We start from the raw sequence: 27363 nt of genomic DNA, 5'->3' as shown, positions 1-27363 counted from the left end.
CCAAGGTGTCATTTGCCTTTTCTTCGCTGTTCTGACATTTGCATTGACAGTGCTAAAGTCATGAGGTAAAACTGCTAATGCCTGAGTGGGAATCAAGGCAGTGGCGTCATATTGAAGGAGGAGTCCTTGTTTTCTTCACCACCAAACACTTTCAGTAAGAAAAAAAATGCCAGTTCACATAAGAACATCTTTGATGAAGCAGTAAATATTATTAACATTATTAAATCTTGACCCTAAAGAACATGTATTTTTAATATTCTGTATGATGATAGGGAAAGAATACATAAAGCATTTCTTCTGCATACTGAGCACCATGGTTGTCTCAAGGAAAAGCACTTGTGTGATTGTGTCAGGAGCTGAATACGCCACTTTTTTTTTCATGGAACCCCATTTTCACTTGAAAGAAAGAACTGACAAACTATGGTTATTCAGACTTGGGTATTTGGCAGATATTTTCTCAAAAATGAACAAAGGAAAATCTTGTCATTTCAGGGAAAGCAAATGACAGCATTTGTTGCCAATGTTAAAATTGGTGCTTTCAAGTGGAAATTGGAATTTTGGAAACCTTTTATCTGACACTGGGAGCTTGACAGTCTTCCAATACATTATGACTTTTCTCAAGAGATCAATGGTGATATTAACAAATGTGATTTTTGAATGTTATATAATAAAATTTGTCAAAATTTGGAAAATCTACATAATAATGTGCTGATATTTTCCAAATGATCCATGCATGATGGTACAAAATCCATCCAAAGGGCAAGATCAATCAAAAGTTCACTGATATGGTTTCTGATTCCACATTGAAACTAATTTAAGAAAGTACCATTTGTAGAGTTTTGGTGTTTATCAAAGAATAATATTCCCAATTGTCTGATAAAGAAATTAAAATATTCCCTATTTTCCAGTTACATATATGTGAGAGGATTTTCTTCTTTCTTTAAAAAAATTTTTATTTTATTTTAAAATTTTATTTATTTTTGGCTGTGTTGGGTCTTCGTTGCTGCCCACAGGCTTTCTCTAGCTGCAGCGAGCGGGGGCTACTTTTTGATGCAGTGCATGGGCTTCTCTCATTGTGGTGGTTCCCTTGTTGCAGAGCACAGGACCTAGAGTGCGAGGGCTTCCGTAGTTGCGGTGCACGGGCTCAGTAGTTGTGGCTCACAGGCTCTAGAGCACAGGCTCAGTAGTTGTGGCACATGGGCTTAGTTGCTCCACGGCATGTGGGATCTATCTGGCCTAGGGATCAAACTTGTGTCCCCTGCATTGGCAGGTGGATTCTTTGTGTGTGTGTGTGTGTGTGTGTGTGTGTGTGTTTCTTGAGAAGTTTTATTTCTCATAGAAACAAGCAGTGGGAGTCGATACTCCAGGTAATTTCTAAAATGCCATGAACTTAATTTTATACTCTGCAACTTTTTGCTTTGTATATATGAGCTCTTAAGAATAACTGCATTGGGCTTCCCTGGTGGCGCAATGGTTAAGGATCCGCCTGCCAATGCAGAGGACATGGGTCCGAGCTGTGGTCCGGGAAGATCCTACATGCTGTGGAGCAACTAAACCTGTGCACCACAACTACTGAGCCTGCGCTCTAGAGCCCTCAAGCCACAACTATGGAAGCCCGTGTGCCACAACTACTGAAGCCTGTGCGCCTAGAGCCTGTGCTCCACAACAAGAGAAGCCACCACAATGAGAAGCCCTCACACCATAACGAAGAGTAGTCTCCCCTCGCTGCAACTAGAGAAAGCCCATGCACAGCAACGGAAGACCCAACGCAGCCAATAAATAAATAAATAAATAAAATCTATTTTTAAAAAAGAATAAAAATTTTTAAAAAAAACTGCATTTAGCTGAATACAACATAAAGGTAATGGTTTAAAATATCAAATTCTTAATTTCAAGATTGTTCTTGATTTTGAATTCCCATTTTCTAGCAAGAAATATTTAAATAGTTCTCAATCTAAGATTTAAAGAACATAGAAATGTATCAACTGCAATTATCTGAAACAGAGCTGAACAGTAGAAGAAAAACAAGAACAAAATTACAAAATAACAAAAACCAAACTACTGGAAGCCCAGGTTTGGCAGGCGGATTCTTAACCACTGTGCCACCAGGGAAGTCCCGGGAGGATTTTCTTCTTGTACTTCAATCAAAACAACAAATCTCAACAGATGGAACCCCGAAGAGTATGTGAGAATCTAGGTGTATTTCATTAAGCCAGACAGGAAAGAGATTTGCCCAAATGTAAAACAAGTTCATTCTTCTACTCGATTCTTTTCCTTTGGGATAATAAGTTATTTCCATTAAAAATCTGTTTTATATGTAAACATACAAGGGCTTGTTAAGTTAATTAAAGCATGTTTTTAAATTTTCTATTTTAATTCTTAATACAGTAAATATGGATAGATAAGTCTCCCCTTAAACAAAAGCTCTTTGAGGTCTTCTATAATTTTAGGAGTATTAAGGGATCCTGAAACCAAAATGTGTGAAAACCATTGCTCTCGGATCACTCCCTATCTGCCTGCCTTTCATACCGCCACCATCTTTCCAACCTTCCACATGATCATGCCACTCCCCACCCACAGCTTACCTTAGTGTGCTGAATGAGGCCTTTGGTGATCTATATCCTGCCTAAATTTCCATTCCTTTCTCTTTCCACTCCATTTTGGGCAGGTTGGTCTCTACCCGTAATGAACTGCTTATAGTTCCCTCCCAAACAATCCATGCTCTCTGTTACTTCTGGGTCCATATACATGCCGCCTCCCTGCTTACCAAGCAGATCTCTACTGATATGTCTTCCTAACAACCCTCCCCCAACTACCACCACCACAAATAGTTGGTCAAATCCCAACCAGTCTACAAAACTTACCCCAATATCACTTCTTCACAAAAACTTGCCTGAACCATACCTCTCTGGGCAGAATAAATTGCTCCCTTTTATGGACCTCAGACAATAAGCAGTTATATATAATTGTATTATAATTATTAGTATAGAAATCCGTCTCTCTCAATGGACTGTCAGTTCCTTAAGGGCAGGGACTATGGGTACCTAGTCCAAGCACAGTGTTGATACATAGTAGTCCCTCAATTAATATTTCCTAAATAAATGATCCTAAGGTTCCTTCCAGGCTTGACATTCTGTCGTCCACCCCTACAATAGGATATTTTGAACCACAGTCTTTCTTGATTAACAGAAGGATGTATTTGTTTTACTCACACACATTAACACACAAAAACACTTTAGTTTTTAATCAAAGAGATCATCTCCTCAGTCTTTTACCTTTTTTGTCCTTGCAAGGACAGTTCTGGAGAAAATTTGGTATGTTAAATTTGATGTGTTTTAATAAATTATAATGCACATATATTCATTAATAATATATATTCCACACCAAGGCATCAGTAGGAATTAATTTTGTAAAGTCTGGCCCTAATAGGAATATAAAATTATGTAAGAGCTCTATATAATAAGCTCACAAAGAACAAGAAAGAAGAGGAAAAAAATTAAAATAGAACTGCCAAAGAACTATGAGAGGTTTCTAAACAGCAAGGCTGTAGATGAAGCCCCAAGAAACTCTGTTCACTATAATCTTTAATGTCTCAGCATATCCAAATATTGAACAAACCCTAGTTCCCCTTGCAGACAAAAATCTGAGAGTCTAGAACTGGCCTGTCTTCTCATGATTTAGAGACAGCAGCATGGGAATTTCAAAGAGACTTCTTTACTTCCTTTTGACCAAGACTCAAATTTTTTATTCTAGCCCTTGATAAGTGAACAAGAAGGTAAAGGATTATTTATTTTTAAATAAATTTTCATGATTTGTGATGGTTCCTTGTTCCATGTCATCCCACAGAAATCAAAGTCATCTGTAAAGATTACTGAAAGATTTCTACATTTTTTTTGGGGGGTGGGGTGGGTTTTTTTTGCAGTATGCGGGCCTCTCTCACTGTTGTGGCCTCTCCCGTTGTGGACAGGCTCCGGACACGCAGGCTCAGCGGTCATGGCTCACGGGCCTAGCTGCTCCACGGCATGTGGGATCTTCCCGGACCGGGGCACGAACCCATGTACCCTGCATCGGCAGGCGGACTCTCAACCACTGCGCCACCAGGGAAGCCCTACATGTTTAAACTAATTTCATTTTAAAACTTAGGAACCAGGAGACTCCAATTAAATATGTATACTTATTTCTTTATGGCAAAGTGTTGCCTCATACATGATAAGGTACTTCGATGACACTGAGGTTGAGGAAGGTTAAATGACAAACAGTAACAGACTCAATACTAATCTAGATCTCTGATACCAACTGCTGCATGGTTTTCATTCCATTGTCAGTAAAGAAACCAAAATCAGTGCAAGTAAATGCTCAAATACAAAAGTAACCTTTCTACTCCCTTAAGAAAGCAACCACGTTCCACAGAAATTTTTAAAGATATTTTTCTCATGCTGTGTCATTTTCATTTAGCACTGGGGAAGAAACTTATCCATTTAATTCATGACAGGTGATGAGACACAGGTGGATTACACATCCCTGGGTATTTAAGGTTTGCAGTTAAGCACAAACTCTTTCCACACCGAAAAGTATAAAAGCTGTGATTATTCCACAGCAGCCTAGAGTTTGGAGTGACTATGTCGCCACTGAAATGACATAAAATGGCTGAAACCATTAATTCTACTTTGTGCTGTCTACCATGAATTTAGAAGGCACAAAATAGATGGTTGATTGATTTTTAAGTAAAACAGAATAACTGTTCCCAAACCTTCTGATTTATATACCAGTTGATGGAGCATAAAAAAAAAGCCTTGTCCCACCACAAATCAGAAGTTCATTTTCAGAACTAGTAGCAAAAATGGCACAATTTTTTGACAAGTCTGATAATTTATAACTTATCTAGAATATACCTTCATAATAGCAGGAAATATAATAATAATGCCATATTATGAGTATGAATTCTATGAAAAGACACAGGTATTAAAATATGTTGTTACTGGAACAGACCAGGGAACCAGTAACTCAGATATACACTCAAAAAACATACAATAACCTATATCATTTTTCTTATGTTACTATAAGATCTAGAGTTTCTGCTTCTCTGGAAGGTCAGTATATCCATGCAATCAACTGCTAAGAATTAGAAGGCCATTTAGGGATAAACTACCATGGAGACTAGAATAAGGGCAGAGACAGGTGGGTGGTTGCAGATAGGGAAAATGTCACAGATGAATTGGATGATTATTTTGATGCCAAGGTTGTAGATCATTCTACAAGATGACTGGTGTACTCATTGTATTTTTGTTATTTTTTCTATTTTGAATCTTGATTTTATAATGAGATTCTTGGCACAGTGCAAAATAATATAACTGTTAACTTATGTTTCAAAATTTATGTAGTTGATTTCCTGTATTTTTGACAGCTCTGTCACATTTCCAGCAGATAGAATTTTTTCCCTTCCCTGGGAAATTGAACATGTCCACTCCACATGTCTGCCTTATCTCCATTCCTCTCCCAGCCAGGTGGTAGGCATGAATGAATGTGCCCCCTGTACTCTGCAATTCCCAGCCCATTCCTGAACCTCCACAGTCAGTTGTAGTTCCAGCAAGTTAAAACCTTATTTAAAGAAGAGTGGCTTGAATTGTGAGGATGCTTGAAACCACAACAGAGGAAATGGCTGGAGGAACTGAAGATAATTAGATTATGATAGTTGACACTAGTACAGTGCTTGCTAATTCCAGAAAATAGTCTAAACATTTAATGTAAATTAATTCATTTATTCCTTACAATAACCGGGGAGGTCAGTTTTCATGTTATCCGCATTTTATAGATGAAGACTGAAGCACCAAGAGGCTGCATTTTTAAAGTCATGCAGCTCATCAGTGGCAGAGCCAGGGTTTAGAACAGAAGTCGTCTAGCTCCATAGTCCATGCTTTTACTGTACTACACCAAATGGAAGATTCAGGAAGATGAAAATTGTCTTGGAATACTTAAAGAGCAGCAGACTGGGAAAGGAAGTAAATATATTCTGCATTGCTTCAGAAGATACCTCAGAAGGATCCAAGGTGAAAAGCTAAACGGAAACAGTTTTCACTTCTCTGTCCCTGCTGACAGTCAGACCTTGTCTGGAGAACCAGTGGTCAATGATGCCAATAATCAGAACAGTGGCTAGGTTAGCCAAAACTTCTTTTCCTATCCTGAGATTTTGAGTCAGGGATACACCACTGCATTGTCACCAGGATTTCTTTCTTTGGAAAGTTAGTAAGGTGTGATAAAAGGAGGAGGGAGAGAAATAATGGGTCCTTGAGTAATCTTATTGACAAGCAGTCTTGGCATTTCTCTTTACCAAACATAACTATACTTTGGTGCAAAGGTATCAGAACAGACTTTTGAAGGACATATAAAGTTGGCATATTGAAAATTAGATTGAATGATGCTTCTAAGTTAAAATTTGTAGTGCAGCATGAAAAGCACTACTTAAAGTTTATACTTAAAAAAATTACTAGAAGAAACATTAAATGACATCTTGGTTGATTTTCTTAAGCCCTCTCGTTCATTTGGTTTCCTATCTCTCATACATTTTTTTAAATTGTAGGCTATTCTTATGCAAGAAGCTAAACGTAATTAAATGTGCAGGATGAAAAGATGGCACAGGCACTTCTGGTACCCCCAGGACCTGAAAGCTTCCGCCTTTTTACTAGAGAATCTCTTGCTGCTATCGAAAAACGTGCTGCAGAAGAGAAAGCCAAGAAACCCAAGAGAGAACAAAACAACGATGATGAGAACAAACCAAAGCCAAACAGTGACTTGGAAGCTGGAAAGAACCTTCCATTTATTTACGGAGACATCCCTCCAGGGATGGTGTCAGAGCCACTGGAGGACCTGGACCCATACTATATCAATAAGAAAGTGAGTGTTGATTTCATCCTTCCAATAAGTCTTTAATTTAACTCAACTTTAATATACTTTGCTGGGGCTCATATATACACCACACCATAATTTTTCTACTGTTAAAGGTTTTATACTTTTTATTTCCACTTATTTTTAAGCACAATATAATAAGCAAAAACATTTATAAGAAATGAAGTCAAGATCTGGCCACAGTGAAGAGATATAAAGAGATGAACTATTTGTACAATTTCATAGTAATTGATACTGTCAAAATTAAAACTGACATCAACAAAGCAAAATATCTGTTATTGCCAACATATTTAAGCACACAGTAGACTACAGAATAGTAACTATGTGAAAGAAGAGTTATGGGGTACATATACTTATTTTTTAGTTCTTATTTGGCTTGAGGTTTCTTCACAATAGATTTGTGTTCTAGAGGGCAATAAATAATCTTTTACTTAGCATCCTCCTATAGGAAGATATACATTGAGAAGCATGTTCACCCAAGGATACATGTTTTTGGTCCACTAACCTGGAATATGATTGGGAGCTTCTCTTAACCTTAATTTGTCACAGGCTAGATTCTATAACACTTACATATTGTTAAAAAATCACTCCAAGAAAAAAATGTCAAGAACAGAAGGCAAAAAAACCCCTCAAAAAACCTCAAGTTTTTCCATCTATATATGATTTAAATCAACAGCTATGACTGTGCCTTCCTAATACTATAATAATCACATAATTCTGTCAGAATTAGCTAGTTTTTGATGTTAAACCAGCTGTACAGTATTTTATAGGAAACATAAAAAATGGATGATAGATTCTATGCTTTCTAATTGGGTATTTTGACATCTTATAACCACAATTTATATTTCACGTTCACAAGCATAAAAACAGGCCCATGTAGAAACTAAAGATAAATTAATATCACCATGTGTCACTCGCTTACAGATTAAAGGAGATATTGAGCACTTTTATTAGCCAAAGCCAGCCCTTTTAAAAGGAATGGCAAAAGAAATTGCATTCTTTAAGCAGCATATAATTTAGAAGATCAATGATGGTTAAAGGAACTGACAATTAACCATTCAGACATGGAACTAGCCCTATTGCTCTAAAGGAGGGCTTCTCAAGCTTACATGTACATACACATCACCAGAGGATCTTGTTAAAATACAGATTCTGATTCCATCGATCTGGGGTGGGGTCACAGATCCTGCGTTTCTAACAAGCCCTCGAGTGAGACTCATGCTGCTAGTACATGGGCCACGTTTCGAGTAGCGAGCTTTAAAATGCTTTATTTAAAGTTACAGAACAAAGTTAAATAAACAGGTCCTTTCTTCTTCCTTTTAAACTAGCTTCATGAAAGGTGGCAGATAATATATATTCATATAGTTCTAAAAATAATTTATTCCAGCACTTTACTATAGAATTAATAAAGGAAAATTTGAAATTTAGTTACTGTATTATTACACATGATGATGCTAGTGAGGCATTCCCCAAGAAACTAGAAGAAAATTCTCCTCTGAAAATTATTGATTCAAACTATATATTTGCAAAGATACCTTCAAGAGACAGGGGCATGACTGATACTCTGACATGATTAAAAGTATTTGCTACTTAAAGAAAGGAAGTGTCCTTAAGAAAGGGAATTGGTAAAATTAAGGGGGAAAAAGGAGAATAATAGAGACAAACATTAGCATTTTCCCAGGGAGATAGATCTTTACTTAGTAGTAGCCCTGAAAGCATATTCCTCCCAGAAAGTCATTCCACTGTAAAGGGGCTACACTGTACTACCTAATCAAGGTGTCATCAAACATGTATTATTTAACTAAGTCAGCTTATTTGGACTCCACCCTCAGCAAAGAATATCTTCCCATAGATCTGCTTAAAGAAAAGAATGTGCTGGTTGTGCTATGGCAATTATTTCAGCCCATGTGACAGTGATATATCTGGTTGTATATAAGTAGATTGGCATTCTGATTTTATATCAGGCTTTAAAGCTTGGTTAATGTGAGTCTGCTGCTCAGAAACAGAATTGTTCTCTGTGTGCTAACAAAGTCAGTTTTTATTGCCTTCCTGTCTGACAGCAAGACTTGAACGCTGATTTATTCATAATGGCCATGACCCATCTTGAGAGACATCTAGACTGTTTACTGTTGTCTGCACAGCTTTCCTTTATGAAGTGTCCATAAAGATAAAGATTGAGGTGCTATTGAAGAAAAAGGTAGTTTGTGGTTCTTAGGATAGAAGAAGCTAATGTAGGAAGCTAATGGATAAGTTCTGGAATTTAAAATACAGTATAGAGCTTGTTAATTATATGAAATAATGCAGGTGAAAGGCATTTTAAAATTGTAAAGCATTATGTAACTTTGCTTCCATCAATTAATGATACAGTTTACATACCTAATTTAATCATATGAGCAACATCACAGTGTATTTTAACGGCATTCAAATTGAACAGATAAAACTTAAGAATATTGACAGTAATAATAATAGCTAACATTTGTTATGCTCATACTTCGTCAGGTACTGTTTGAGTGCTTTAACTGGTATAACTTATTTAATATTCAACGAACCATTGAGGCAGGTACTATGTTAACCTCATTTTATGGATGGGAAGGTGAAGCCCAGAGAGGTTAAGTAACTTGCCCAAAGTCACATTCCATAAGTGGTGGACTAGGATTCGAACCCAGGCAGTCAGGCTCCAGAGCCAGAGCTCTTAACCACTAAGCAAAACTACATATGGTATTTATTAATATAAGAAAATTTTTTTTAAAATTGGTTTTATAATTTTGAATTCTCTGATGTATGCGGTTCTACTCAGAGAACTTATTCTTGCCTCAAGTAGTAAAAATTTTAGTGAACCTGTAAAATGTGCATTTACCTGGAAAAAAGAAGCAAGCCGCATTCCAGAGCAGACAATAACCAGTTTAACATACTTCCGGATATAACATTCATCACCTTAGTAGCAATAAGTAGTACTATTTTTTTAAGTCACATCAATACTTATTTCTTAGAGGACTGATTTTGGAATTGACACTATTTATGTCTCTTCTATTTACGTGTCATTCTGTCAAATAATTTTCAGTTTAGATATATCTCTCAATAACATAAGAGCCCCAAATTTCAAATGCCTTTCTTGAATTTTTTTCACTATACAGGACATTAACGTTTTATTCTTAATTTCTCAGAACTCAGAGTTTTCTTTGTGTTAGGGGCTGTTCTCCAGAAATAAACTGGTATTGTGTTCTTAAGGTCTGCTTTTTCCAGAATCAGTAAATTCACCGAAGATGCCCTTGGCATGTCATTTTTAATCCCATTAGTACTACAAGGCCAATCTTGTGGGAAGAGAAGAGGATTCCATGTTTTAAGGGACAGTTCATTCCTGTTCACTCTATTTTTGGAGATTTTTTCAAAATAAAATCCTCTAAATGTTACAAGTGGTTTTCTCAGGGATATTGTTTCAAAAAAGCATGAGTAAATGCACCTTAAACTATGGTAAACTTTACATGTTACTGCTATCATTGAATGTTTAAATGGATCTAGATTGTTTGGCTATAATATTACATGATTTAATCCTGTGAATTCAAAAAATCCTTTAATGCATTTGTGCTTCAAGGGCACTCTTCCCAATGTCCACTGTCCCTTGTGGATAATCTCAGTGCTAGTAAAGAACAGTTTATTTGCCCTTGTCATAGAATTGTTCAAATTTATAGAGTACAGTTCACAGAAAATGGTTGGTGAAGTCCATGGTCTTGAATACAAAAGGCCAATGTGCAGAGAAGTTGTTTTCTCTACCCTTTATACTTACAATATAAATATTTTATATTTATAAAATATAAATATTATACTCACAATATATCTATTCAAACAGAGCATGTTGTCAGTGAACATGAATGTATGGGATATAGCCCTTACTTAAAGGATAAAAACATATTATTAAGTAACTGGTTATATAGAATAGATGTCTTAAAGGTAAATGGCATCTTAAAGATAAACCCACATTTAATTAAAACAAGTGTTTATCTGCAAACCAGGCTATTAAATACTGTGGAAAAAATGGAGAAAAAGTAGCGAACAGGCTCTTTATGCTCAATGATTTATAATAACTTCTAAGCTAGTCCTTAGTGGAATGAACTCTACATGTGAATTGCTACTTGACTGTAATTACAAGCAACATGCCAATGTGCGTATATTAATGTACTAAGACTTACTGGAAAAGGGAAACAATTAGGGAGTGATCAGAAGGCAGTGTGATTTATCTGGAAAGACATGGTGGAGGAGATGATCTTGATAGCTGAGGACATTCCCAGAGAGTAGGAATTTTCAATCCTTGGCTGCATATTAGAGTCACGTGAGGAAATTTTTTGACTACCATTGTTTGTGCCTATCCTCCAGAAATTGATTCAATTGTTCTCGTGTGGATCCCATATATCGGCGATTTTAAAATCACCCCAGGAAATTCTAACATGTGGACAGGACTAAGAACCTCTGATATAATAGTGGGTCATTGTAGGTGGGACCTTATTGTCAGGTCTGTTACGGACCTGAAACGGGAGGAAGTTTGCATTACATGACCTTTCAAGTGCCTCCCTCCTCTAGGATTCTTTGACACTCATTTTCAGAATCAGAGGGAGAAGTTGACAGTGAGTGGAACTGGCAAGTGAATTGAATTGGCTGGAACAGAGATGCTTTGGTGGGAAAAAAATAAAAGATGATCCTAGAGAGACCTACTAGGTAATCACTGGGTAGTACAGCTTAAATGGTAAATTGAAGATTATAGGTTTCAGGGAATGCCCTTTGAAATGATGTAATTCAGCCTAACTCTTAATGCAGCTGTTCCTTCTCAGTATTACCAGCAGATCTATAGAATGAGCAAAGCCAGGTTATTCAGCCTGTTTGAACATTTTAAAGTAGGACAACTACCAGAGGGAAAATAGCCTTCATAAACTTTGGAGTTAAAAGACTTGATGCAACTAAAATATTTATAAAAGATTATTTTAATAGCAGTATGTACAGAATAATCTCAAAAGTTACCAAAGCTGGAGACAGATGGTAAGCCTTAGATAGACTTAGAGTCCATAGAGTTACCGTACATCTTGGTAAAAATTTTGTGTAGGATCAGCAGTTTGTATCAGGAAGTTGATACCTGAGAGACAGATTAGATAATAGTATATCATATCTTTATTTGTAGCTATATGTTAATTTAAGGGAGAAGCATCTAACATGTTTATAGTTATGATATACAAACTGGCTTAAACAAGTTCAAACAAATCAGGTAAAAAGTTTTTTTATGTGTATAAGCTCTTCAAATAAGCCACATGTCTAATCTAGTGATTTTTTCTCATATTTTCTTTTTCAGACTTTTATAGTATTGAATAAAGGGAAGGCAATTTTCCGATTCAGTGCCACCTCTGCCTTGTATATTTTAACTCCGCTAAACCCTGTTAGGAAAATTGCTATTAAGATTTTGGTACATTCATATCCTTTTCATGTGAATTGTCTAAATGCTGTTTCTAGTAGTTGATTTTACAAAAAATGTCATTCTTTTAAAAAATATATATATGTAATTTCTTTGAGATTAATGGTAACGTTGTTTAATCTGTTTTACTCATTGATTTTCTGCTGTTTATAACAAGATTATTGTAGAATGACTATTATGATTCTAGAAGTAAAAACGCTACCATGATAGTGAATGTGTAAATGAAACACATTGTGTAGTAGGAATAACAGCAAATCTACTTCAAACTTTTTATTAACCTCAATTAGACCATATATAACCACCACTAAAGAAACATAGTCTATGGTGCTTAGTATTATTAACTATATTACCAAATGTTCAAACTTCTGTGCCTTAATTCGTTCTGTATTTTCATCACCTGGGCCTGTCCTCTCTCCCTCCCTCCCTCCCTCCTTCCTTCCTTCCTTTTGCCCTCTTTCCTTCCTTTCTTCCCTCTTTCCTTCCTTTAGTAAATATTTTTTAAACTACTATGTGCCTATGTATCTGATTGATAATATATATTTAAAACTCATTGAACTTAAAACTACTTACAGTGATAGTCAAAATGTATATGTAAAATGACATAATACGGGTGGATTTCAAGAAAATTCTCAAGACATGAAAATAAAATAGAAACGTGATCTTCAGACGCAGTGTTCAAGAATCAGCATCTTATACAGGTTCAAAACAGGCTAACATAAAAACTAAAAGAGAGACAAAAGAGACAGGGTTAACCTAGAGACAGGGGAAATAGGACTGATAACCTTTTGAAGTGCATTTGAATTCTCCCATTCCATGGTTTGATATTGTAAAGTATTTATGTTTTAAAATAAAAGATTTACCTCAAAATATGTAATCATAAACTTCCTTAGAGTGAAGTCTGGATTGAGATCCTAAGGGAAATTACTATATCTAATTCTTAGGAAGGTTTAAAAACAGTGTTTGTTTAGGTATGGTGTGGACTAGATACAGGAAGATAGCTAGATGGTCAAAGTTCCCACACTCTCAAGTGAAAATAGAAAGTTACAAAATAATACTAGCTCTTTAGCAAAAAATTGTCTCTCTCTTTATTCTTACGTTGTAAACGCTAAAGGAACAAGTTACATCATTATAAGACTGCTAGAGTTCCTAATTACAGTGGAATTCTCAATCAGTGTAATCCTCAAATATATGGGGCTGTACATTCTCAAGTGTATCATATTGCACTCATTAACCTTTTTTCTGTCAGTAGAAATTGTAAACAATACCTGAAGTATAACTTTTAGACTTACACTATAAACTTACTAAAGAATGGTCATTTCCCCTGCAGTGCAGTTTCACACAACTCACTGAAATGGAAAATTCCCATTTGCTTCAAATAGAGATCTCTATCTATTGAATTCAGTTTTGTGAGAAAATGATGTAAAATAAAAAAAAATGGACCAAGAGTATATGACAGACTTTGAAGTTTCTTACTGTTTTTGCCATTGTTTTAAAAGAAATAAGTAAGGTTAATTTTACAGGTAACTTGTGTTGATTTTTTTCTTTTTTGTACTGGATCATTTTTAAGTGGCCATGACATTGTACTAGCATTTATTCCTTAACTATAATCTACTTTATTCAGTATGCTTATCATGTGCACTATTTTGACCAACTGTGTATTTATGACCCTGAGTAATCCTCCAGACTGGACAAAGAATGTAGAGTAAGTAGAAATAATTTCTTGGAATGAGAAATACACATTCAAATTCTCTAGCAATCTCCTTATAGTTATGGTCTGACTCATGGTTTCCACTTTTTTGAAGTCAGGCTAAACACTTTTAAGAAAAAGTTATTTCTATAATATGAAAAAAATAGAGGAAGCTCTTTAGGGGACTTTTTCTCCTATGAGGTAGGTATTTCTTCTGACAAAGGACAGTATCTGTTTAAGAAAGGTTATTAATTGTATATACTAGGTGGTAAACTAAACAATCATTTAGCATAAAAGTTAAAACTGAATCACAGTTATGCACTTTAGATAAAATATAATTACCATTTGAATAATTTTATAAATAAACATTTTATTCTAGTATATTACCATTATTGTTATATTCTGATAAAATAGATTTAGGTGTTTAGCTCTATATTACTATATTAGGCATTTCAGTTATATGTTACAACATTACATTTAGGAAAAATACATTTAGGTATTTAAGTTACTTTGATGTTTAGTTATATTTCAACACATAGTTTATTTAGACAGAGGATGTGTGCTAAAACACCACAGATGTGTTCTGTAAAAAGGAAATATAGAACTACCATATGACCCAGCAATCCCACTACTGGGCATATACCCTGAGAAAACCATAATTCAAAAAAAGTCATGTACCACAATGTTCATTGCAGCTCTATTTACAATAGCCAGGACATGGAAGCAACCGAAGTGTCCATCGACAGATGAATGGATAAAGCTGATGTGGCACATCATCAATGGAATATCACTCAGCCATAAAAAGAAACAAATTTGAGTTATTTGTAGTGAGGTGGGTGGACCTAGAGTCTGTCATACTGAGTGAAGTAACTCAGAAAGAGAAAAACAAATACCGTATGCTAACACATATACATGGAATCTAAAAACAAACAAACAAACAAACAAACAAAAAACAATGGTTCTGAAGAACCTAGGGACAGGAATAAAGACGCAGACCTAGAGAATGGACTTGAGGACACGGGGAGGGGGAAGGGTAAGCTGGGATGAAGTGAGAGAGTGGCATGGACATATATACACTACCAAATGTAAAATAGATAGCTAGTGGGAAGCAGCCACATAGCACAGGGAGATCAGCTCGGTGCTTTGTGACCACCTAGAGGGGTGGGATAGGGAGGGTGGGAGGGAGACGCAAGAGGGAGGAGATATGGGGATATATGTATATGTATAGCTGATTCACTTTGTTATAAAGCAGAAACTAACACACCATTGTAAAGCAATTATACTCCAATAAAGACATTAAAAAAAAGGAAATAAAATGTCTTTGCAAAACCATGTTCAAAAAATGACAGGGCTTAAGGGGAAAACATGATTATGGACAGATCACTCAAAACTTATAAAACTTTGTAATTAGAACACTAATAAAAACAATGACAATCCTAATAAAAAGATATTGGCCCAGTTAAATCTCTATGGACATTTGTACCTAAAATCTCAGCCAGCAACCTCCCTGCAGTCTCAGACCATGGGTCTTGTCCTTTCTCCCTTGAAATGGAGACCCTGGGAACATTTGAATGATATCATCAAAATAAAACATTTGACTCAGTATTTTAATACAGAGGGAAATATCTAAGCACAGTAGTTTGGGCCATGTTAAACTAGACCCTGCTTGCACTAAAGAAGGAAGTTCTGTTAATTTTTTCATTAGTATTAAGGTCTTTTATTGCTGAGGATGTTCTACGTAAATGTGAAGGAAAAGGTGTCCCTGATTATTTCAAAGCATCAATACGCAGGGAAAAACTGTGCTTTAACTAATACAATCTCTGCATTATAACAACATTATTCCCCAATTTGTCCATCACATGTGAGATTATTCATGACAAAGAAACATGGTATTTAGTGAAACAGAAGATGTTTAGGTTATACAGGCTATTTATGTATGATATAATGCAATGATCAGGTATTTGTTTCAGTGCAAAAGAAAATTTTATTACGTTCTTCTTATTGTTATATTTTTTAAAGTAATGTCCAACAGGAGATAAGTTATTATGACCAATACTGCCACTTCTATTTCTGTTTTTTAAAGATTTCTATGAGAGGGGCTTCCCTGGTGGCGCAGTGGTTGGGAGTCCGCCTGCCGATGCAGGGGACACGGGTTCGTGTCCCGGTCTGGGAAGATCCCACGTGCCGCGGAGTGGCTGGGTCCGTGAGCCATGGCCGCTGAGCCTTGCGCGTCCGGAGCCTGTGCTCCGCAACGGGAGAGGCCACAACAGTGAGAGGCCCGCGTACCACAAAAAAAAAAAAAAAAAAAAAAAAAAAAGATTTCTATGAGGATTTACAGCATCCTTCTAAGCTATCATTTGTCAGTGGTTTAACACATTAGTTAAAGACTTTTTTGATAGTAGATTGAAAATGCTCCCTAGAAATCATTTTAGTAGAGAATCCAGTTCTTAGGTTGAGGCAAGCCACTTAACAGAATTCTTATGATTTGGGGATTAACAAATGGACATACCTATGTAAAACTACTCTGTATGTTCTTTTCCTTGCAGAAATTATTGACATATTTTAACATATATGAATTCATTTGTATAACATTATTAAAAGACAGGTACGTGAGAGAGTGGCATGGACATATATACACTACCAAAATAGATAGCTAGTGGGAAGCAGCCACATAGCACAGGGAGATCAGCTCCGTGCTTTGTGACCACCTAGAAGAGTGGGATAGGGAGAGTGGGAGGGAGACGCAAGAGGGAGGAGATATGGGGATATATGTATATGTATATCTGATTCACTTTGTTATAAGCAGAAACTAACACACCATTGTAAAGCAATTATACTCCAATAAAGATATTTAAAAAAAAAGAGAGACAGGTAAAGGGGACACTTAAATATTATTATTTGAATATGCAGTTTTCTCTTTTTAAAGTCATTTTTAGAGATGACTATATCCATTATCAAAAGTCTTAGCTTTACAAAAGCTTTTGACTTACACAGTTTAATTGGGAAACTTTGCACAGGTTTCTGATCAATTATCTCTAGTCAGTTGACAGCAAGGCAGCAGGAAAACAAGCAAAATATTAGTGGTTACAGCTAAAAAACAAAACAAAACAAAGAAACAAACAAAAAATCACGCAAAAAAACAGAGTCCAATGAAAAGAGAAGTCAGTTCCGACATGAAAATAGAAGTCACTGATAGCAGAAACCGTCCCTGTACAAAGAGGTGGCATACTCCGAAGGCCTGAGGACCATATTGTATAGTAAAGGTTGTTATTATGTAAGGCAAGGCACTTCTATAGACATCAAAATTACAGGGGAAAATAAAACACCTTGTAAAATGGACAGAATCAACAATATGATTAAGAGCCTAGTGGGGGTACAGCCAAGAAAAATCAAGATTCCCTTGATTCTCACTGACCTGTTCAATCTAGTTTGCTAATAGGTACATCTGAACACCCATTCTGTGCAAAGCTGTCTCAAATGTTAAGTTCTAAGACCTCTCTTCCTTGGATAGCTATCACACTCACCATACACTCCAAATGTCCCCACAAATTTTCTTCCTTTTCCAAAAACAGGAATAGGAGCAGGGACTTTAATCTTGTTTCTAGTCTGTAGATAACTTAGAATTGCTTAAGCGTAAACCACAGGGCACTAACCATTAATAGGATAAACAGAACATACATGAGAGCTGTCTCTTATGCCTTTTGCAATGCCAGGTAACTCTCCAAACAGAAATGTCATGGTGATTTTGTGTAATACACAAAGATCCAAACCAAAACACAGTAACCATAAGCTTGGCATTGTAAATTATGTCTTCCTAATAAAGTCAGTTACTTCATAATAAGTAAAGATAGCAGTTATACTTACTCCTCATGAAATTAATTGAATTGTTTAAAAAAGGAAGACTTAGGAAAACTAGACGTAAAGATTTCTGCATACATTTTCCTTTGATTTCTTTGTTCCCTCATAAGAGAGAAATTTCTACAGAAAAAAAATGCGAAAATAACTCTCCTAACTTTTTTCACATATAAAATACTAGTAGGTTAGAAAAGATAATGAATTTTAATGAAAGTAAATTAAATCTTTGTGGCTTGAGAGGAGTAATCTGAAGAACAAACTTAGATTGTACTTTTTTTAAAAAGAATCCACTGTTGAAAAACAAGTACTCTCTCCCAACTATTTTTGGAACAGAAATAACTTGTATTGTCAACACTCAAAGGAGAGAGGGCTAGAAATTCACTACCAAACAACAAATGGAAAAGTTTTTCACCATTTTGGAGGCTGAAACTTGAATTTGAGCATGTTTAAATGATTTGGCCCAACTGCGTAGTAACTGATGAGAGGTTAGATTCAGGAATTTTGGTATCCCTGAATTTTGGTAATTTTGGTAATTGTGTAAACACACACAGAGAAAATACTAATGCACTGAAAGTTTTTTGATGAATACGTATATATACATATATATATATATATATATTTGGTGAATATATGTGTGTGTGTATATATATATATATATATATATATATATATATAGAGAGAGAGAGAGAGAGAGAGAGAGAGAGAGAGAGAGAAAAGCAGATTTATAACTTTATGCCTGAATCTTAAGGATAAAAAGGGGAAGTACATTTTCTAGATTAGACATGTAAAATATCCTCCAAAATTATTTTAATCATTAAGAAAATTGAGTGAAATATTTTATTATAAATAAACAAATCCAAGAAATGTTATCTCTAGAGCTATAATGTCCAATGAGCTATAATGTCCAATGAGCCACATGCAGCTATTGAAACTTGAAATTTGGCTAGTCTTAATTGTTGAAAGAATAACATTTTAGATATATTGGTTTAAATAAAATATAATATGCAAACTAAGTTTACTCATTCTTTCTTTTTTATTTGGTTACTAGAAATTTTAAAACTATATATGTAGCTTGTATTATATTTCATTTGGACAGTGTTGCTCTAGCAGATCAAGCTTGATAATTATCCATAAAGCACATGAAACTATTATTCTAAAACCTAAATATTTAAACAAAATCAGATTCTTTGTGGATTCTCTTCAGTTTAACCCTTTACTCAAGCTCATAAGATTAAACTAGTAGGTTTTTTTGTAAGTGGAAATAAGGAACAAGGACCTAGTGAAGTGAAAAACCACAAAAGGATAGGATTTGCTATATTTTAACAGTTCAAACAAAACAGTTAATTTTTGTTTGGATGCTTTTCCTAGGTACACATTCACTGGAATCTATACCTTTGAGTCACTTATAAAAATCTTGGCAAGAGGGTTTTGCTTAGAAGATTTTACATTCCTTCGTGATCCATGGAACTGGCTGGATTTCAGTGTCATTGTGATGGCGTGAGTATTTTTGAAAACATGTTAAGCTCAAAGGAATGAAAATAGTTGCAGCATAAATCAGGTAGTTGTGACATATTTTTAAAGTAGAGTTTGCTTATAAGCCAAACTAACTATATGCCTCATATATTTTGAGAATATATATTAGAATATATATTGCAAGGTAAATATATCTGGTAAATGAGCAATAAATGGAATTACCTTCATGTCATATAGCCTTCTACTTCATCAAAGTGAAGTTATTCATTGACTATAATTTAATACCACCAACTGTACTTCGATTAGTTTTGTAAACAAACTTGTTCATATTAGTGAAAACTGCACTGAAATAAAGCAGCAATATTTTATTCCATAAAGGCAGCTGTAAACAAACTTGTTCATATTAGTGAAAACTGCATTGAAATAAAGCAGCAATATTTTATTCCGTAAAGGCAGCTGTTAGCACATGGCACCCTGAAGTCTATAGCATTTCCATAAAACTCAAGGGGCTCTATATGCCAAACCAACTCACTTTTCATTCTTTACTTAGTATAAACTTTTCCAAAACTATCAGTAACTCTGATTTAATTCTACAGGTATGTAACAGAATTTGTAAGCCTAGGCAATGTTTCAGCCCTTCGAACTTTCAGAGTCTTGAGAGCTCTGAAAACTATTTCTGTAATCCCAGGTAAGAAGAAACTGGTGTAAGATGGTAGGCCCCTTATATCTCCAACTTTTCTTTTGTGTTATTGTGTTTGTGTGTGAACTCCCTATTACAGATATGTGACAGAGTTTGTGGACCTGGGCAATGTCTCAGCATTGAGAACATTCAGAGTTCTCCGAGCACTGAAAACAATTTCAGTCATTCCAGGTGAGAGCTAGCTTAAACACCGAGGCTGACTTTAAATACACTGTAATAATATTGAGGTTGAAATTACACTTATAACATTAGCCTTGTTGCTTATAGTTTGTCATCTTCAAGAATGCCAGATGAGATTACATGTTTATTTATAAAGTCAGCCTTTGAGTTTAACAGAGAATTGCATGAGGTGTCTATAAAAAATACTAGTTTTGCTCTCTTTCTCACCCACTTTTTTTTGCATTTACGATGCAATGTTTTCTTCCTTACGTTCTAAAAAAGCTTTGCTACCATGGCTTTACTAACTGATTTAGATTTTACCATTTACTGCGGACCTATTTTGGAAGTGGATCTCCTCTTATAAAGGAGAAAAGTTTATTATTGAACAGCATGTACATGGCATGGGATTTTTATTATTTTAAAATTCTTTCCTCCTTTAAATCATTGCTACTTGGAAGCTAGTATTAAAAAATGGTTGGAGAGAAACAGCCTCATGAAACACAAAATCTGAAGTGTAAAACAACTGCAAGTTTGACTTTACATGTTCGTGGCAGCACATAAAACCACAGATTAAGAAAACCTCCTGCCTAGATATTTACACTTTTATTTTAAACCTCCAGAAAGCACACTGATCATAAATCAAATCTGCTCTTCATCCATTTCCCAAACCATCTGGCTGTCCATAAAGCTTTGGTGTCTAAAGAGACAAACAATTGTTTGTGGGAAAAGAGAATGTGTATAACTATTAAGAAGACATTGTGGCTTATGACACTCTTCCTCAGCTGACCTATCCTTCTCTCCCCTCAGGTTTAAAGACCATCGTAGGGGCCCTGATCCAGTCTGTGAAGAAGCTTTCTGACGTCATGATCTTGACTGTGTTCTGTCTGAGCGTGTTTGCTCTAATTGGTCTGCAGCTGTTCATGGGCAACCTGCGGAATAAATGTTTGCAATGGCCCCCAAGCGATTCTGCTTTTGAAACCAACACCACCTCCTTCTTTAATGGCACAATGAATTCAAATGGGACATTTGTTAATGTAACAATGCGCACATTTAACTGGAAGGATTACATTGAAGACGACAGTAAGAAAGATTGCTCCATTGTTAATCTCAGTGTTGCTGAATGAGTTTTCAACTATAAATAGTTGAGGCTGTGGGCTTGAAGCCATCTTTGTAAATTGGTGTCCACTTTGGAAATAACTGAACTAAACAAATTCTCATTTGTTCCTAATGGCAATAGGACTGATATGAAATGAAACAGTTTATTCTTTATATTAACAGGTCACTTTTATGTTTTGGATGGACAAAAAGACCCTTTACTCTGTGGAAATGGCTCAGATGCAGGGTAAGGAAAACTTTTTTCTGAAGATGTAGAACACTTTGGAAAAAAAGCAAATGAGAAAAATATACCGGGGTAGCCTTACACGTGTATAATAAAGAGTGGTACTGCCTACCTAGGAAGTACCTTCTCTGTCTTAATTGGATTGGTATCAATTCTAAACTCACAGCCATTAAAATCATCCCTTTGGGTGAAGAACTGTCATCAAGAATTTGACAGTTAAGATGTACCTGAATTATTGCTCCAAGTGTGAAGGCCCAGCATCTGTCTTGTCTGTAAACCCATCAGAGCCATTTAAGAATTACAGGGAAGGAAACATAAGATGGGTACATTTTGATTGATGTGAGGATGTATTGATGGGATAAGTTTTGCTGTCGCTAGAAATGATCCAGACTGTAACATGGTCTTCAGGGTGCAAACCCAGTTGGGAAACTGCTTTGAGAGACTTATACATTCTTGAAATAGCATGAAATCCTGTGTGCAAGGAAGCCACGTGGCAGATGTATGTCAAAGGCATGTTTGAGTCTGCATCTGCATATTTTACATTTTTTTTCACATTCCACAATAAGAGATGCTGTAATGTCTTAGCTATCCTGCTAGTCTCTCATACTTAACATATTTTGCCAAGAGAATTATAAATTAATTTTAAGTCAGGGTAGAGAGTGAATTTCTTAGAAGCCAAGGGATAGCAATAGTAAGTGACTCTTAGATCACAGAACTTATACAGAACATATTTTGAGCCATCCTAGAAAATGGGAAACTGGTGTGGTCATAAAGGTTTAAGAGGGTTACTGAAACCATATACCAGTCACAGAGATGGAATTTGGGGGAAATTTTTTTTCCTGATAGTTTTCTCAAACTTTGGTAGGAGAATATGGTTGAATAAGAGCATAGATTCTACAGTTTATATATACCTGGGTTCAAATCCTACCTCCACCATTTACAAACTCTTTGACCTTGGAAAAGTGTCCAAAGCTCTCTGTATTTGAGTTTATTTATTTCTAAAATGAAGAGAGTAATATCATCTCTCCCTTGGGGTTATTATGGTGATTAATTACTTAATACATATAAAGCACTTAGACTAGCACCTGGTCCATCAAAAACATTTATTGCATGTTAGCTATTGTTTTTATTATTACAGTTAATGTAAAAACCTAGATGAAATTTTGGATAAGGTTGGTTAATGCATACTTTATCCCTACTAACCCATACTAATCCCTTCCCTTTATTGAGTACCTGCTATGGGTCAGGTAATTTACATGGTAAAATTGACCACCACTCTATTGTTAAATGTCAAATAAAATTCTAAAGAAATCTATGCAAGTTCAAGACTTCCAATAAGACTATAGTCGTTAAGACAATATGGTATTGGGAAATAGTAGATATAGATCAATGAAACAGAGCAGACAGCCAAAAAAATAGACCACAAAAAATGTCGTCAACTAGTTTTTGACAAAGAAGAAAATGCAATTCAATAGAGACAGGAAAATTTTTTCAAAAAATGGTGCTAAAACAATTGGTGATCCATATGCAATAAAATGAATCTAGATACAGCTTTACACCCTACACAAAAATTAACTCAAAACTAATCATAAACCTAAATGTAAAATACAAAATTATTAAAATTCTTTACGAAAACATAGAATAAAAGCTACATGACTTTGGAATTTGTGAAGAGTTTTTAAATGCAACCCCAATAGCACAGTCCATGAAAGAAATAATTGATAAATTGGACTTTATTAAAATTAAAAGCTTCTGCTCTGCAAAGACACTGTAAAGGGAGTGAAAAGACAAGCCATAGAGTGGGAAAAAGTATTTGCAAAACACATATCTGATAAAGGACTTGTATCCAAAATAAACAAAGCACCCGTAAAACTCAAAAAAAGAAAACAAATAACCCAATTTAAAAATGGGCAAAACTCTGAACAGACACCTTACAAAAGAATATACACAGATAGCTAATATGGATATATAAAGATGCTCAACATCTTTTGTCACTAGGGAGTTGAAAGTAAAACAATGATGAGTTACTACTATATAGCTATTAGAATGACAGAAATTTTTTTAAAAAACTGAAAATACCAACTGCTGGTGAAGATGCAGAACAGGAATTCTCATTCATTCATTGCTGGTTGGAATGCAAAATAGTATGGCCACTTTAAAAGACAATCTGGCAGTTTCTTAAAAAATAAACACAGTCTTACCATACAACTCAGCAACTGCCCTACTAAATATTTAGCTAATTAATTTGAAATTTTATATCCACACAAAATCCTGATATGAATATTTATATCAGCTGGATTCATAATCACAAGAAACTGGAAGCAATCAAGTTATCCCTCAAGAAGTGAGTAAACGAACTGTGGAATACTCATACAATGAAATATTACTGAGTAATAAAAAGAAATGAGCCATCAAGCCATAAAAACATTGATGAACCTTAAATGCATATTAATAAGTAAAAAAAAGCCAATCTGAAAAAGCTACATTCTGTATAATTCCAATTACATGACATTCTGAAAAAGATACACAATAGAGATGATAAAAAGATCAATGTTTTCCAGGGGTTCAGGGTAGGGCCTTGACTGGTTGATGCACAGGGGATTTTTTAGGGTGGAGAGACTATTCTGTATGATTCTGAAATGGTGAACGTTAAGCATTTGTCAAATTCATAGAACTTTACAGCACAAAGACTGAACAGTATAAGCAAAAAAAAATCTTATGTGAGGTTTAGGGATCCCAGGTTGAAACACAGAATGTGACAAAGGTTTCTAAATATATTTTAACATATAAAATAACCTCACTGAAGGAGGGGAATAGGTGCTAATCTAAGTAACTTTAGAAATGAATGGAGCCTGTAAGACTAAGGCAAAAGGAACTGTACTCTATTTGATAAAGTTGTTTTCCATGATAATATGGATTAACAATACTGAAACAATTATACATGTATACTGGTACTGAACAATTAAGTATACAGATAGCAGATGAAGAAGCCAGGTTTCTCACTTTTGGAGTGAGGGGTTACAGATAAGCAAAGGGAGGAGGATCAGTCCAGAATGATCCCATAGTAATGAAATAAAGTTGGAGAAATGAGTATGACTATATATTTAGCTTAATCTAGGCACATACAAAAATATATACATATGGTGTTAGAAAGCAAGATCTGGGTGCTGTGTTTATTACCAAGGCAGTGTCATTGCTTCTAGGCCCTCAGTTGGCAGAGCGAGGAGATATATGTGTATACACAAACACATACACACACTTATCATGATTTCTAATGCTGTTCTTCAATAAAAGAGCAAAGGCTCCTTGGAGAAATGGCTGATTCTAGGACTGGGGTAGAAAATATAACAGATGAGCCTGGAGCATCTTGTAGTTCCAGAATGTAAGAAAGTGCTGAAAAACAAACAAAAACAAAACACACACCTCCATGGGTGGTGGCAAAGAGATACAGGAGTCAAGTGAAAAAGCTCCCAATGGCCAAAACTGGAACAATTTGAGCAAAAAATTACAATAATTATATTATAATTCAAAGTATAAAATGAATATCCATGAGTACATACTTATATAAATAACTGATTGAATAAATAAATAGATAAATGAGAGATAATAGATATATCTCATGCAGAAGAATTCCAAATAATTTCTGTACATACTCCACTCTTAAGAAGGTGGATCATAACTCTCTGCTCCTTATGTGTAGGCTGCACATAATGACTTTATTCAAAGAGTGCAGTATGGAAAAAGAAGAAAGAGTAAATTTACAGTGGAGAAACCTGACAAACACTATCTCACCTGACAAACACTATCTCAAGTCAGGTGATGAAAGTTAGCATCAACAGTGATAAGTCATACTGATAGCATCTACCCTTGATATGATGTAAGGATAATAATATTTTACGTCTGTGGTCTTCCTCCCAAAAAATCCATAACTTCAATATCTAATCATGAGAAAAACATCAGACAAATCCCAATTGAAAGATATTCTTCAAAATACCTGACCAGTATTCCTCAAAAATGTCAAGGTAATCAGAAACAAGGAAAAGTCTGATAAACTGTCACAGCCAAGAGGAGCCTAATGAGACATGATGACTAAATGTAATGTGCATCCTGGATGGGATCCTGGAACATAAAAAGGATATTAGGGAAAAACGGAGAAAATATGACTAAATTATGGACTTTGGTTAATAATAATATATCAATATTGATTGAAATGTACCACACCAACATAAGATGTTAATTATATGGGAAACTAGGCATGGGATATATGGGAAGTCTCTGTACTCCCTTTGCAATTTTTCTGCACATCTAAAAATTATTCTAAAATATAAGTTTTATTTTAGGAATTTTTATAGAAGTGACTAATGAAGTAACTCATTAAGTTGTTCCCTACCTTTTGTTTTCTGACTTTTCATTTTTAATCATTGATTCTTGCCACTTTGAAAAGAAAGGTGTCAGAGGCAAAAAAAAAATGTGTGGTTGCTGCCTCTCTGCCATTCTAAATGTCTATAAATGATTCCTCACACCTAAGTTTTCTATTGATTTTCCTAATAAATTTCATCTGATAACAGTTTCACTGTGAGCAATTATCTAAAGTGTTCTGGAAATGAAGGCAAGCAAATTCATCACAGACAGCAACTCTGGGTTTTGACAATTCCTATAAATTAATATGGATTGAAATAGCTATAATTGCTCTGCTGACCCCAGCTCCATTTCTCTCTCTTGCAGCCAGTGTCCGGAAGGATACATCTGTGTGAAGGCTGGTCGAAACCCCAACTACGACTACACAAGCTTCGACACTTTTAGCTGGGCTTTCTTGTCTCTATTTCGACTCATGACTCAAGACTACTGGGAGAACCTTTACCAGCTGGTAAGTGTATTAGTCCCTTTGGGTTGCTATAACAAAATGCCATAACAGAAATACATTTCTCACAGTTCTGGAGGCTGGGGAGTCCAAGATCAAGACACCAGCATGATCGCATTCTGACAAGAGCCCTCTTCCCGGTTCATAAGCTGACATCTTCTTGCTGTGTCATCACCCAGAGGAAGGGGTTAGGGATCTCTCTGGAGTCTCTTTTTATTAGGCACTAATCCCATTCATGCGGGCTCCACTCTCATGACCTAAGCACCTCCCAGAGGCCACACCTTCTAATAGCATTACAATTCGCATTAGGATTTCAACATATGAATTTGGGCGGGGTGGGGGGGGACACACATATTCAGAGCACAGCAGAAAGGTTCAAACTAACATGCATGAAATTTAAATTTATGAACATATATGAAATGACTAGTATAGATATTTGTTTATAACACTCTAGAATACAGAGAAGGGTACAGCATAAAGCAAGTGTGCCTAGGATCCCAATTGTTCATTCAGTCAGTACATGTATATTGAGATTCTTCGATGACAAGCATTCTGCTAGGGGCTATGGAGGATGCAGAGAATGTTCATGACTTTGAGTTTATAATATAGTTGCGGATTTAACAAGAACATGTGAAAAGATTTCAAAACTCAATTATATAAAAATTTCAAATTAAACCTAAGGTTAGTTGCAGCTAGAAGAGAAGAAAGATGTTCTCTCTAGATGATGTGGAGAGTAGTAACTCCATTGAAAGGAATTAAAAATAGTGTCCTTACTTGTAATATTGCCCCACATTATAGACTCTAAGAAAAGCATTTTAGTAGTGCTCAAATATATATCCAGTATATACTAATTTGAAATGTGTGTGCTTACATCAAATGACACTACAATCAAGCCTCAAATAACTTAACTATTATTTGTGTGTCTGTCTGT

General features: G+C 35.4%; 1 protein-coding gene across 1 annotated transcript in view; it reads left to right on the top strand.

Moving 5' to 3' along the window:
* Positions 1 to 6627: 6627 nt before the first annotated feature.
* Positions 6628 to 27363, top strand: part of LOC307057516 (sodium channel protein type 3 subunit alpha-like) — a gene marked incomplete at both ends in the record, with an annotated part of 77946 nt that continues 57210 nt past the window's right edge. Inside the window, 9 exon segments of the mRNA XM_079710700.1 lie at positions 6628 to 6891; positions 12239 to 12366; positions 12368 to 12370; positions 13980 to 14060; positions 19269 to 19397; positions 20153 to 20244; positions 21040 to 21312; positions 21511 to 21574; positions 26297 to 26438. Coding sequence (XP_079566826.1) covers positions 6628 to 6891; positions 12239 to 12366; positions 12368 to 12370; positions 13980 to 14060; positions 19269 to 19397; positions 20153 to 20244; positions 21040 to 21312; positions 21511 to 21574; positions 26297 to 26438 — 1176 coding nt within the window.

The sequence above is a fragment of the Hyperoodon ampullatus genome (genome assembly GCF_949752795.1).
Source record: "Hyperoodon ampullatus genome assembly, chromosome: 8".
Taxonomy (NCBI): domain Eukaryota; kingdom Metazoa; phylum Chordata; class Mammalia; order Artiodactyla; family Ziphiidae; genus Hyperoodon; species Hyperoodon ampullatus.
This window is presented reverse-complemented; position numbering and strand designations above follow the sequence as displayed.